Source organism: Quercus lobata, chromosome 2 (assembly GCF_001633185.2).
Source record: "Quercus lobata isolate SW786 chromosome 2, ValleyOak3.0 Primary Assembly, whole genome shotgun sequence".
In the NCBI taxonomy this organism is placed as follows: domain Eukaryota; kingdom Viridiplantae; phylum Streptophyta; class Magnoliopsida; order Fagales; family Fagaceae; genus Quercus; species Quercus lobata.
Window position 1 is genome coordinate 53,829,698 of NC_044905.1, and position 15,251 is coordinate 53,844,948.

Below are 15,251 nucleotides of genomic sequence, written 5' to 3' on the forward strand. Positions count from 1 at the left end.
GCAATTTTTGAAAAAATATAACATGATCAGCCGGTATGACACTAGTACAAAACTAGTACGGTACCCTAAATGAAGTGTCTGTGCTTCCTGTAGCTTAACAATGACAGCATTGACATCATCAATTGCAGGACAATATACACAGAGGTATAGAAGCAAGCACATATTGATAAAAAGTTTGTGCTTTGAGGTAAGAAGAATCCTACTTTTGGTAAGTAAAATTGTTCTTTCTAAAATTAAATCAATTGAAAAAGGGCCTTGTCTACCATCACACCTGACCAGCAACATGCTTATAAGAACAGCTATAAATGGGAGATTGTACACGAAACCTACATTCTGACTCTTCTATTAGTAGGTTGTGTTGTTTGATTTTAAAGGTAGGAAAATTGAATCAAAATTTTGAAGCAAGGTAATTTTATGAATCCATTCCCATAAAAGCAGCCAAAGAGGGGAAACAATTGAATCAGGTTGTCTTTTAATAATGAATTAAACACGAGATAACAGTTGCCACCATAGATCCATGTGCATGTTGACACCATACATATTATGAACATCATACCATGTGTATGTTGCCAAAAACCAATGGATTTGATTCCACCTTGGAAGTCTACTCATAGATCCATGTGGCAAGAGAACATGAGGAAACAGAACCTTGGATCAACTTATTTCAGATTGTATGTACAAACTTCATTTTCTCCAAGCAAAGTCAGTTTAAGCTTCAAAAATTTTGTGATTAAAATAACCAGATTATAGCTATTTATCAGCCCCACACCCCACCCCCCCCAAAAAAAAAAGAAAAGAAAAAAGACCAGCCTTATTAATTCTCTACGTGATATGCAGCCACCACGAATCTCCTAACTTCCAGACAATTCATGCATCTAATTTAAGAAATTTCTTTATAATTCCCATCATCTCTCCTCCTGGAAAACGCCCAAGACAACCCCTCGCTGCTGCAATCTCGTTAAACTCACAAACTGAATCACCATTATAAGCTTGAAGCTGTTTGCTTCTCTCTTGTTCAATTCCCACATCATCTGTTAGGTCATCATGAACTTCAGTAGCTGGAAGAGGAAATGGATCAAGAGAAGTTCCCAAAATGATGGACTCCCCACCTACTGCACTCACAAAGTCTTTCAACCGACACATTGCAAATGGAACTGTTTCAAAGCTGTGGTCTCCATATTCAACTGGAGTTGAGTGGTCTCCAGTAACGCAAAGAAAGTAACGAAATTTTCCAGTTGATTCTGCCTCCCAGAGGAGCCTAGCCAACTGTCCTATAGCTCGATCTACAGCTTCCAGCCCTTTGACTTTCAAAATGCTTGCCTTGTCATGACCTGCATCATCTATTGCCTGCAATACCAAGTATCAAGCAGACTCCATCACCATCATAACAATGGAAAATATTGAGCCAAGTACTTCGACCTCCCTTACCATCCAGTGGTCCATTGGCACAGACTCAGTCCAGAGGTAAAGAAACAAAGTAGGCAGCATTCATAATCAAATGTTCTCATAGTGAAATGATTTGCTGCTATTAATCTACCCTGTCATTTCAAATTATCTGAAATTTTCTGCAAACAAGATGCCCAATAGGTATTTAATTCAAATGGTCTATGATCATTTGTTAGAATCATTTTCACTATTCAATCCAAAACCATCTTTTCAGGCCAGTCATGCACCAACATAGATGAGGCAAATGTTCTGTATCATTGCATGAGAGCTATGAGATCCTGTAATTCAATTTGAACCTCAATGCAAGCAGGCCCCACATAGTATTTCTAGCTTGAAAACAATGATGTAAAATTTATTAAGATAAATTAAACTCTTTGAAGAGCTATTATAGTTGCATGTGTCTCAGAAGAAAAGATAAATAAATCCTAAAATATATGACCTTGATGTGAAGAAACCCAAAATCATAGCCATCTGATCGACCAGGTTTGTTTTCATCCTCCCCAGGTACAAAAGCAGAGGGGCAAGACTGCAAAGGAGCTGAGAGTGCCTTAGCTATTGCAGTTGCTTTGGAAGTTAAAAGTGTTCGATAGTCTCCAGTTGCTCCAGGGGCATCAAGGATATCAATAGCAAGAGACAAGCCCAGGCCAGCAATAATTTTGGTGGGAGCTACCATGCATGGCCACAATCCATGCCTTTTTTCAAAGGGAGGAACCTGAAATATACAATTCAGAATTTTGAATACAAAGCTGTTATTGTAAATGTAAATTACTCAATTTTTATTTTATTTATTTATTTTCAGATTTTAGGGATTTACTTAATGTTACATTACAACATGTAAGAAAAAGGGAACTTGAGTGTACAGGGGACACGTGGAGTACACAAAATAAAACCCTTAAAAAATTATAGCCTAAAATTAGAGAAATCCAAGAAAATCTGAAAAAGAAGAACAAAGAGATTCCACCTAATCTAGTAATCCAGTCAAATATAAAGATGCTCTGAAAAAAACATAAGCTTAAGGTTGTTTTATGTTAAAACCATCAAAAAGTTAAATTTTCACAGGATTTTCAAGCCTCTGGAATACAACCACATGCTAGACTTCTCACCGTAATATATCAACTTACAGGATAAGTTACAAGAACAACAGGATGTGTGGAAGTAATATTGAAGATTAAAGAATAGCACATCTCAGAGCAAAACTGTTTTCCTTAATACCTTACGTCCTCCAGCTTCTGTTTGAGCTCAAAAAAATTATTTCAAATTTAATAATTATATTTTTTAAAAAGCAAAATCCAGACCAGTTAATGAGAGAGATCAAATTTTGAATACAACAGACCTCAAGTCGAATACCACAACCCCGTAGAAGGACAACATTAGCTACATTCTTCCCTTCTGCAACCCGCTTTGCATTTAATGGATGAGAAATCAGAATTTTGGACATTTCCTTGGATAACTCATTAACAACTACAGCTGTGTGCCTTGCTTCATCAGTATCATCTAGAGCTTCAACTTGCAAAAGTAAGCGGTTGTCCTTTAACGGGTCTGTCCCTGATATATTTCCGCTTAATCTTGGTCCTTTGACAACCACTCCACATCTATGCTCTGTTGCATACCTGTAGTAAATGTTATTGTGCTCATCTGTGTCTAGTTTATTATTGAAATTAAAGCCTTAAGCTTCAACTAAGGAACAAAGGTAGCGCATCTCATTTTAATTGGTAAGTCACACATGAACATGGTGGGTCTTGGAACCCACAATTTTACCTTCCACCTTGCTCTTAAAAGGGGAGGAGACACCATTTGTAGAGTTCTTTAGTAAAAAAGGTAGAACTTCTCTCTCTTATATATTGGTGACTAAAGGACCTACATAAACTTAAAAAGCTGGGAACAATATCTTGAAACTACATATTAGTTGATATATTTAGGCAAAAAAAACTTTTTTAAAACTGATAAAAATTTGATATACCTTGTTCATAGATATTTGAAACTTCAAAGTTATTTAAAATAGTTTAAATAACAGGAGAAGTTGATAATTCATAGAGTTCTCCAAATAAAGGTTGTGATTGGCAAAAATCTCAAACAACACAGATATGGAAGCATAATCCAACACTAATTCACAAGCAATACTGTAGCAGATATAAGCATCCGCACCTGACTCTAACTTCGTATTGAGGAAAAGACGGCAGCTTCATTCCATCTAATGCTGCACAGAGTACGGGCCCTTCTTCTTCAAAGTGCCTGTCAGCCCTCCTACTTGTGACTATTCCCGTTTTCTCATCCAAGGTTGCAAAATTTGACTAGAAATCCAAAGATGGCAACAAGTCATCATGCAAAATAGCCAACCACTAATAAATTTTAAAAAGTACAATACACAGTCTACTAGAACAAGTATAAGCAGGACAAATGATAACTGGTAAAATATAGAAAGGAAATGAATTTCCAATGCTCAAAACAATTGACTCTTACCACATGCACTCATGATTAAGTACTGATTGAAATTTTTATGCAAAAGGGAGTCACACAATTATTATTTTTCTTCAGTAATAAGAAGAGTTTCATGTTTAGTAAACATAATTTGATATTTCAGGCATAGGCGTAGTATGAATAGTCTCAAAAAGGAACTTAACTCACATATACAGACATATTTTGTATACACTGACAAGGAAGAGAGTAGCACACATAAAAATCCTATTACTTAAGATAGTAGAAAGCTAAATGTAAACATCCTAAATTATAAAGAATAATAAAATCTGGACCTCAAAATTCTCCCAGTATAATGTTTTTAGAATTTTTCTCCCTACTCCTATAAGTTTCAGCTTATTTAACTAAAACTGAAAACTTTTTGCTGAAAGTACTATTCTGCTTATTTTTGCTACTATTTATGAGTCCCACTGCACTTTTTGGTACCATTCATGGGTCCCACTGTACATTTCAGCTAACTTTTACTTTTATCTACAGTACTTTCAACAAAAAGTTTTCAGTTTCAGTTAAATAAGCTATTCCCAAACGGACACTAAGAACTTCACCCTTTAAGCATGTATCCCCAACCCTAGGCCACCCAGTAAAACCAGATTGGTTAAACTAAACAGAGCCCAATTAAGATTTAAAGAGTTAATTTTCATGGAAAAAAAAAGGATTTAAAAGCACTATTTCACGTCCGCAAAAGTTCAAATCTATAAGATTACAGCTTCTGCAAAATATGTCAAAATACAAAAGACTATAAATGTAGAAAATCATCTATCAAGACCATAGTTGATCAAATTAAAATTTTCCTTCTGTACTAAAAGTCAAAACAATTATAAACTAACATCAACTGTAGATTTTCTCTTCTTTAAAATGTAGACCAACATTCATATCAACCACTTCATTTTGTCATCAAATAGACAAGAAATAATAGCACTGTGTGGCAATGCTCACGTGTTGAAAATTCTTATCACGAATCACATTGTCCAATATACTACTATCATACCACACATCATATGATGCATAATTAGCTACAGGAGAAAGATATGAATTTTTAACCAAGTGAGCAACCATCGTAGTGGCCATAAATGAAAAAAAAAAAAAGAAGAAAATGTAAAGAAAAATTTACTCACCTTAAATGCAATATCACCAGGAGACATTGCCAAACCAGCACCCATGGACTCAAAAGCACCTCGACCCCGATAATACACTCTTGGGTCATAACCCAATAAAGAGAGGTGAGCAGTGTCACTCCCACAACCCAAGCCTACTTCAACAGGGTCCATAAGGCCATTAACTCCAGCAGATGCAATGGCATCCAAATTGGGCACTTTGGCTGCCTGCAGAGGAGTCTTGAATCCAAGCCTTGGCAGTGACACGTCACCCAACCCATCAATCAGCACAAACGCTACTCTTGTCTTAGGTTGCAGCGGACTACCCATGTTTATATATGGTAAAATTCACTTTCCTTCCTTTCTAGATTAGAGACAATGTTGCAAACTTGAAATGCAGATAAAATGAACGAGTAATAATGTAACCCGTTTCACTCTGAATGCCGCTAAGAGCAAAGTCAGCAGACAAGCCGACCCTTCAAACAGCTGATTAAAAAAAATTACAAAAACAACACAGAACAAATGCTATTACATCAGAATATTAGTATTCCATTTATTATGGCAATATGCAACAAATCAACAACATAGAAACAATTTATATTCACCACACCATTATGAATGTATCATGGACTTAAATAAGTCAAAACTTTGGGTCACAAGTCCCAGTCTCATACTCTGCTAAATGAGACATGGTCATAGAAAATATTTATAAGTACTTGATAAAAAATTGAAAACTGGTATATAATTTACAAAATTGAGATCAACTAACACATTTAAAAGAAGAAGAAAATTTTAAATTTTCATTTCAACTATGAAACCTATACGAAGCACATGAAGAACCCACATAAAACCCCCTATAAAAAAAAGAAAAAAAAAAAAAAAAGAAAGCAAATTCAAATTTAAATCACAAGAAACAATCATCGAACATTAGCAGGAGCCCTGAAGAACAGGAATGCAAATTCAAAAGACCCATAGTAAATGTCCTTTAGAATTGGGACTAACAACAGAATTCTAAAAGCGAGTATTAGCTCTCTATCCAAACGAACTCTTGTATGGTTTTTCCGTAGTAGAATCAAAGGTTGGTCTGATCTGTTCCAAATGGGTATCTATCTAAACTAACCAACAAAGCTCCACTTTTCCAAAAACTAAGAAACCATACAAAGAAATGAAATGCCCACAACAACAACATCATCATCATTTCTAAGCTAGAAATATAAAGCTCCAATTTTGACACAAACCCAAAAGAAAAAAATGGAATAAAACATCAATAATAAGTGCATGCAAGAAAAGATTTGGTGAAAAATGCTTCATATTACAATGTGTGCGCTTTGCATATTCATACTAAAGAAAGTGTACCTGCGCTGTGCCTGTGGTGATTCATTTGGACCCAAAATTAAAAGAAGAAAACTTGTTTTCTCAATCTGTGGCTTTAGTTTTAGCCTTAGATTTTTGGGCTGTAATGTAATGTAATGTTTACAGAGAAATCGAATCAATTCAATTCCATATACTCCCTGCCACTTTATTCTGCGATAGTGGCACCCTTTATTTCTTATTTTGATCAACAGGAGAATTATAGGGTACTATTTTTTTCGAATTATAGAAAAACGTCATTTATTATTAAAATAAAATTACACTCTATGTACTCTATAGCTTAACACCGTCAAACTCAAAACAGAAATTGACAGAGTTATACTTTAGGCAAAAATTCAAAACTAGCTCTCTAACTTTCAAATTTTGTCATTTCAGTCCTCTAACTTTAAGTTTTGTTATTTCAGTTCTTTAAGTTTCAATTGTTATCAATTTAGTATTCTGTTATACTTCAGTTAGCAGTCTCCGTTAAGTGAGCCAAAACGACGCCGTTTGGTTTTTTTTTTTTAAATAAATAAATTTTGTAATTAAAACAAAAATAAAAGATTGTTATTAAAAAAAGAAAAAGAGAACAATTAGGGGAACGACGTCGTTCCCCTTAGCTGAAATCAAAACAGAAAATTGTGGAAAATTTCTCAATAACCCTAATTGAGTGAGAGAAATTGAGATTGAGAGAGAGAAACCGAGATTGAGAGAGAAACTGAGACTAAGAGAGGGAGAAACCGAGATTAAGATATTTCATAGCGGCCTAGGGTCCACTCCATCAACTCCAGCTCCAGCCAAGTATAGTTTTGGGTAAGTGATGATATAACTTTTGAACTTTTGTGTTTTCTGAATGTAACCCAGAATTTTGATGATATAACTTTTGATTTATGCAACCCATAATTTTTATTTTTGTTTTATTGGTATATAACTTTTGATATAAATCTGTGTCAATGTTTGCTTCTATTTTATGAATACATCTGTTTTTTATATAATTTTGTTTTTGAATGAAAGAATGTTGTCTTGCTTAGGATCTTTCAAGCTCCCTGCTTTCTTATTTCCTACTTTACCTGTTGGATTGGAATCATTGGATGGAGCCGTGTTTTCTTTTTTCTTTTCTTTTTTAATAACAATTTTTTTATTTTTGTTTTAGCTACAATTTTTTTTTTTTAAAAGAGCCAAAACGGCGTCGTATTGGCTCATTTAATGGAGACTACTAACTGAAGTATAACGAGCTACTAAATTGAAAACAATTGAAACTTAAAGGATTGAAATGAAAAAACTTAAAATTAGAGAACTGAAATGACAAAGACTAAAAGTTAAAGGGTCAATTTTGGATTTTTGCCTATACTTTATTATGCTTTATGTAAGTAAAGGAGAGGGGGCTAAAATGGCCAAGTACCACTATTTGGCAAAATATATAGTGATCTACCACTGTTTTCGAAATAATTAGAGATCTATCACTTTTTTAAACTCGAATTTGTGAAACTCAAGTTTGTCGTGTAACTCGAGTTACATGAAAAATAGCCACCAATTTTTTATGAAACTCGAGTTCCATAAAAAGTAGCATGGCAAACTTGAAAGCTATTTTTTCAAAGAACTTGAGTTCCTGGAACTCGAGTTAGACGGCAAACTCGAGTTTTACAAACTCGAGTTCCAAAAGAGTGGTATGTCCATATATATTTCCAAAACAGTGGTAGATCCCTACGTATTTTGTCAAATAGTGGTATTTGGCCATTTTGGCCAAGGGGAGGGAACTTAGCTTGAACCTTGAAGATATTGAGAGCTTTATGTGGGTGTTGGTGTTGCTAAAAAACCTTTATAGTTTCAACCGTTGTATTTGAAGAAAGCACGCCTACCAGCCAACTAAACGGAGCTGATGCTACTACTACGTTTTTTTTTTTTTATGAATTGATGCTATTGGTACATATATGGATTGTTTTCTTTTCTTTTTGATTTTTTTTGTGTTATGCAAATAGCACCCCAGGACTCAAATCAATAATAGTAAATAAGCGGAATTTAAATAACAAGCACACACAAAGAACACAAGAATTTATATGGTTCGTCAAACTGCCTACCTCCATGGCGACAATGAAAAAATTTCACTATAAAAATAGGGAGATATAATAATGCACAAAAGCACTCTCAAGAAACCCAAATCCCAATTACACCTTAGCACTCTCTCACAAAAAGAAACAATAAAAATAGAAGCTGACTGCCTCTCTTTTTTCTCTTATTTCTTATGAGGCTATACCTACTAGGTTATTGAAATTATCTCTATTGCCGTAACTAATAACATATATATATATATATATATATATATATATAAAGAGAGAGAGAGAGACGTTAAGTCAGCTACCATAGTCTCCTAATACAACAAAAATTCAGTTAACTTGTGTTGACTTGGGCTTGGCAATGCAAGCCACATAGGCCCAACATCAACAAATCTCCAATTTGACTTGAATTGATTGAGCTACACTAGCAAACTCCTCCATCGCCTCCACCTTAGCCCTTAAGGGCTCACAAGCTACAAACATCAACCAAGTCCAATTAACTTTTGAACTTGTCTGTTGGAACTGGCTTTGTCAACATATCTGAGGTATTCTCTTCCTCTCTCTATGAGTAATCCTTAGCCACTAACTGTGCCTTGAATTTTTTACCTTCTATAGACACTCGATTTTGCACCCATGATTTAATCAAAGAGAACGACTAGAATGACCTTCCATGTACCCCAAAGATCATGATTGCATTACATGCATCAATTCATTCATTGCATATCATAAAAATGATCTTGAGATTCTAATGATCACAATGGTGTGCTTGGTTTTCTAATCGAACCATCGGATCGAAAGATATTGCATGATTAAGTTTGCACGGTTAGCATGCATTGTGTTTAGGTAGAGTCGACCACACACGATTAATTTAAATTAATTCTAATTGGTAAAAAAATTAAAATTAATTAAATAATTTTGAGATTGATTAATAATTAGTGTTTAAAATAGGATTGCATGCATAGGAATAAAATGGATGATTGGATAATAATAAAATTGTGGATAATTTGAACTTTATCAAGATTTATTTTAGGGTATTTATCTACAAGATAATTATTCTTGAAAAAGCCTGAATTGTCCAGAAAAGAGATAGAAATCATATACTAAGGATGAAAACACGCCTAGGTACAAGGACCGAATAAAAAAACCCTAAAAAGAGAGTCCAAAACGCACCTGAATATGGAAGAACGTTCGGCATCCAAGAGCACCATTTGGCACTTTTGGAGTGCCGAATGGCACTTTAAAAGGGCCAACTGGCCCCCTTTTGGGCTTTGGCCCAACTCCCTTTGGGTGACGATAATGCACACCCTTTTTGACCTTTTCACAGAATGATGCGTCCGGATTCACATTTTAATCATTCATGCCTATTTTTTAAAGTTTTCCCACCTCTATAAATAGAGACTAGATCTCATAATTAAGAGGACTTTTTTTTGAAGCTCTAAGAGGCATGCGTTTTGAGACTCTCAAATTGCTGATATTTGCTGATCCTCTTTGATATTTGCTGTTGAAATTAGGGTTTTTAGGTTTCAAAGATAATTGAATAAGTTTCATTAAACCCTAAAACATCCTCTCAAGAACAAGGAGTGCTCATGCAAGAGGTTGTTTTCAATCACCCTATTCTTTTTTATGCTTCTTGTTTATGATGATGCATGTTTTTTATTCATGACATGATTTACTAATTGTTGTTTTGTTTAAAGCATGATCTTGAATTTCTTATATATAATTGTTACAATCTTTTTCTTAATTTCAATTATCTGCATATAACCAATTCTTTTTCTTAAAATCAAAATCAGATCTACATCTTTCTTAGATGTAGATCTGAATTTTTCTTAATCTAAAAAAAAACAGATTTACATCTTTCTTAGATGTAGATCTGAATTTTTCTTAAAATGAAAATAGGTCTGCATCTTTCTTAGATGTAGATCTAGATTTTTTTTAATCAAAAAACGGATCTGCATCTTTATTAGATGTTGATCTGAATTTTTCTCCAATCAAAAAACTGATTTGTATTTTTTTTAGATACAAATATGATTTTTTAAACATATGCAAATTTTGAAATAAAGAAAAAGATTATGCATGATTGTATTTATGGTTGTTTGCTTTGTTCATATAGCATAAATTTATGTTATAAGTGAAATTCTCTTCAAAAAATATTTTCCATATTTTTTGAATATATAAAAACATATCTGATTTTTCTGTTATCAAAAACCATTTTTCTAAGTTCTTAAAAACAGATCTGACACCTTTTCAAATCAAAAGAATTTGTTTTATGTAATAAACACATATCTGAATTTTTATCTCCAAAAACCATTTTTTTTAGATTCAAAAAACAAATCTGATTTTTTTTTTTTTTTTAATATAAGTCAAAATCATTTTTTTTTAATCACCAAAACAGATCTGAATTCTTTAAAACAAAGAAGATGATTCATTCATAAATAAATTTGTGTGATTTAGTTTTGTTCACATGTTCAACATATCATTCATGACATACATAAAAGTGGTACATAGGTCACAAGAGTCTAGAAGACCAGACTCTCTCTAGGCAGAATGGGTGCCTAACACCTTCCCATTCCATAACCTAGCCTCCAAATTTAGGTCTTTGGTTAAGTAGATCTAAGCCTTGTCTTTTATTTTATTTTGGGCATAATGTAACTAGGACAAAAAGCCATGTATTTTTGGTAGATTGTAACTAGGACCCAAAGCCATGTAATTTTCAATTTTTCAATTATGTAATTTTTTTGGTTCAATCAATGATATGAAACGATTCAGCTATGTAAAGTTTTATTTAGTTTTTCTTATTTTTTGTATAAAAAATAAGTGGCGACTCCACACCACTTACCCAAAAAAAGAGGTGCCCTAAAAGCACTCCAAAAATCTCTCTTTTTTCAGAGGCAATTTCCCCGGTCTCTCAAAGTGGTGACTCCACTGGGGATGTCGAGGGCTAAACTTCGTATTATACTTAAATGACCAAATTTGTACCCCTATTTTGCATGATCTTGCATGATATTATTGTTTGTTTGTTTATTTATGTTTGATGAGATGTTGTATAATATTTTGATGTATGGTATTTGGTTGTTTGTATTGTTTGTTAAAATCTTCACTAACTGTCATAGTGTGTGCCATCCAAACAAATACGTATGCACCCCTCTTCAACAATTTTGTGGTGGTAGTAACCATAGATCACCAGTCTTCATTAGATTCGGGTACCTAGTGGCGAACTCACCAACTCATAGCCCAAAGTCACTGGATCATTTCTTATTAACTGTAAAGGACAAACCATGCCGTTCGGACCAATGCAATGTTCATTACATTACAAGTTAGGAGGTGTAACGTCCTAGCTATGGGAAACAATGAAACAACAAATCCACCCTACAATGTAATGACTTAGAACCTATCCTTAGGTCGGTCCCAATTAAATTTGCATTGCATGTTGTGTTTTTTTGTTTTGGTTGATTGATGGATATGGATGGGGTCTTAGCTTTGATTAACCCGACCAAGCTTGTCATTAGGGGAGAATCTGGTCAAGATCTGAAGGAAGGCTACAAAGAGAACCTAAGCATGACACTCAAGCCAGTAGCTCCAGTTCCAAGCCTGTCACTCCCATCACCATACTGAAGCCTTTAAGCATAGAAGAAACTCTATTGCTGTAGCATCACAACCACATCTTTGACCTCCAAGATAGTTCAAGCCATAAGAAGTTTAAAGTTTCTAACAATATGGCAGAAGAGGGAGAACACCCAAGCACAGAGGAACCCATGAACACCTAAGAGCTACTTAACACCATGGTAGCTAGTCAGATTCAGCTGAAGGAAGACATGAACGTTATGATGCAACAGTTTCAAAATTCAAAGAGTAATCAAGAGGAGGACAAGACTGATCATGATCCACTAGCCGTAAAAAGTAAGAAGAAGATCAACGAGAGGATGAATAAAATGGAGGAGATGATGAAAAGAGCCCGTAAGATGGAGGACCTTATGGACTATGATACCCTCTCACTCTTTCCTGATGTGAGGCTGCCTCCCAAGTTCAAGATGCCAACCTTGGACAAGTTTGATGGGACCGGCTACCCAAAGTCCCATCTGAAGATGTATATAAGGGCTATGCAGCCCTTAGGTGCGACCGAAGAAGTACTTGCTCAAATGTTCCAAAACACACTGATCGAAGCTACTCTTAGGTAGTTCCTTAATCTGGATGATGCAAGGGCAAGAAATTGGGAGGACATTTGCTAAGAATTTCACAAGTAATACAAGTACAATATAGAAGTGGACATCACAAGGAGAGACCTCGAGACCACCAAGTAAGAACCGAAAGAATCCTTTTCTACTTTCATTACCAAGTGGAGAGCCAAGGCAGCACAGATGATGAGTAGCCCGAGTGAAGAGGAACAGTTAGCTATGGTTGTAAAGAGTTTATTGCCTGTATACCACAAATATTTGTTTGCATAATACTTTCCGAATTTTAAAGCCTTGATTGCTGCTGGAACCCAAATTAAGGATGTAATAAACAATGAAACTATAAAGATTGATGACCCGCCAAGGTTTAAAAAGAATGTAGGATCTAATTTTAAGGCTGCAGAAATTTCCAATATCCATAAAAATGATCATTATCAATTGATTGCACCCATTGCACCTGTGCAAGTACCATAAGTACCCAGACCTAAGAGGGAATTTCATGAGTTGTACATGCCCATGAGCTAAGTATATGAAAAGCTAAAAGCAAAAGGGTTACTAAAACCCTTAGACCCAAGACCAATTCAAAACACCTTGCCCTCAAGGTTTAATATGAATAAAAGATGTGCTTGCCACCAAGGCCCTGGTCATGAAATTGACCATTGTTTCACCCTTCATCATGTAATTCAAGACCTAATAGATAACAAGGTGATTGCACCGCCTACAAGGCCTAGTGTCACTAACAATCCCTCGCCCAGTCACAATTTTGGGAAAGGACCAAGGATTAATTGCTTGATGACCAAAGAAGAAAATAAGGAAGACCCATCTGACTTGATCTATGACCTACCCAAATGCTTCACAATAACATGGGAAGAATTAATGGATATAACATCTACCACTACCACAAGATATGAAATATGGAATGAAATACCAGAACTTGAGAACTACCCAATATCCACAAATGGGGGGAGAAATTTCAAACTCCAAGAGGACAACGAAATATCCACAAATGGGAGGAGATACTTCAAACCCCAAGAGGACAACCAAATACCCACAAATGGGGAGAGACACTTCAAACCCCAAATAAATAGCCAAACACCCACAAACGGGGGGAGACCTTCAAACCCCAATCAAACAACACAATACTCGCAAATGGGGGGAGACACTTCAAACCCCAAGATACCAATCCTAATGACCCAAACAAAATTGCCCACATCGCAAAGGGGGGGAGACACTTCAAACCCCCACATTTTGTGACTGACAAACCTACAAACATGGAGGTTGACGAAGAAGCCATAGATTATATGGATGGAGATCCCACAATATTGATGCTGAGGGAAGAAGGAGCTAACTGTGAGCCACCTGCCATTGTTGAAGCCACGACAGAGTTGAAGAATTGGGCATGGGAGGGAGCCACCCACCCCATGGAGGACTTCGTGAGGAAGATCAAGACTGTCAAGTCAGTCACTTTTGCCAAGAATGTCAAGACAGTCGAGCCAGTCATTCCTGCCAAGAACATTGTTTCCGTTCCTATTGAGTCTATTTTTGCTAGTGTTTCTATTCCTGTTAAATCTGTTTGTGATAGTTTTACAGTTGAGTCTGTTGAGTCTGTTAAAAAATCTTTCCCTTTTAATATGATTTCTGATTCTGCTTATTTACTGGCTTTGAATGTTTTTATTTCTGAAATTGGTAAAGAAACTCTTAATAATAAGGAATTAAAACATGAATACCTAGAATCCATAAAAGAATAAACCCAACCCATTAACCTGGGAACTAATGATGAGCCCAAAATGATCCAAGTGGGCAATACCCTAACCACCTCAGAGAAAGATGCATTAATAGCACTACTGACAAAGTTCAAAGAGGTCTTTGTCTGGTTATATAAAGACATGTCTAGGATCGATACAGATATAGTACAACACTACATTCCAATAGATCAAACCATGAAGCTAGTCAAGCAGAAGTTGAGAAGAATAAAGCTAGAGTGGACTCTCAAGATCAAAGAAGAAGTAGAGAAACAGTACAATACAAAATTCCTAAGAGTAGTCAACTATCCAAAGTGGTTAGCTAATGTGGTTCCAGTACCAAAGAAGGATGGGAAGGTCAGAATGTGTGTAGATTTTTGAGATCTGAATAAGGTCAGCTCAAAAAATGACTTTCCATTGCCTCACATTGACATCCTGGTTGACAATATAGCAGGTCATGCTTTGCTATTATTTATGGATAGATTTTCAGGTTACAATTAGATTAAGATGGCTCCAAAGGATATGGAGAAAACCTCATTTATTACAACATGGGGAACATATTGCTATAAGGTCATGCCGTTTGGCCTTAAAAATGCTGGTGCTACTTACCAACGAGCAGCCACCACTTTGTTGCATGATTTGATCCACAAAGAAGTAGAGGTTTTTGTTAATGATATGATAGTGAAGTCCAAAGACCGTGAAGGGCACATACCGGCTTTAAGGAAGTTCTTTGAAAGAATTCGGTTCTACAAGTTGCGGTTGAATCCAAAGAAGTGTGCTTTCAGAGTCACATCTGGAAAACTATTAGAGTTTATGGTAAGCCAAAGGGGAATATAAGTTGATCTTGAGAAAATCAAGGCAATTGTAGAGATGAAGCCTCCAAAAACTAAAAAAGAAATCTGAGAATTTATGGGTAGGATA

General features: G+C 35.3%; 1 protein-coding gene across 1 annotated transcript; it reads right to left on the reverse strand.

Moving 5' to 3' along the window:
• Positions 1 to 564: 564 nt before the first annotated feature.
• On the reverse strand, positions 565 to 6,594 carry LOC115975859 (probable 2,3-bisphosphoglycerate-independent phosphoglycerate mutase). Its single transcript, XM_031096890.1, has 6 exons — positions 6,372 to 6,594; positions 5,037 to 5,501; positions 3,592 to 3,737; positions 2,780 to 3,056; positions 1,886 to 2,158; positions 565 to 1,347 (listed from the first exon to the last, which is right to left on the reverse strand). Exons 2-6 carry the CDS (start codon positions 5,343 to 5,345, stop codon positions 868 to 870), a joined length of 1,485 nt encoding a protein of 494 aa, XP_030952750.1. The 5' UTR covers positions 5,346 to 5,501; positions 6,372 to 6,594; the 3' UTR covers positions 565 to 867.
• Between the last annotated feature and the right edge of the window lie 8,657 nt (positions 6,595 to 15,251).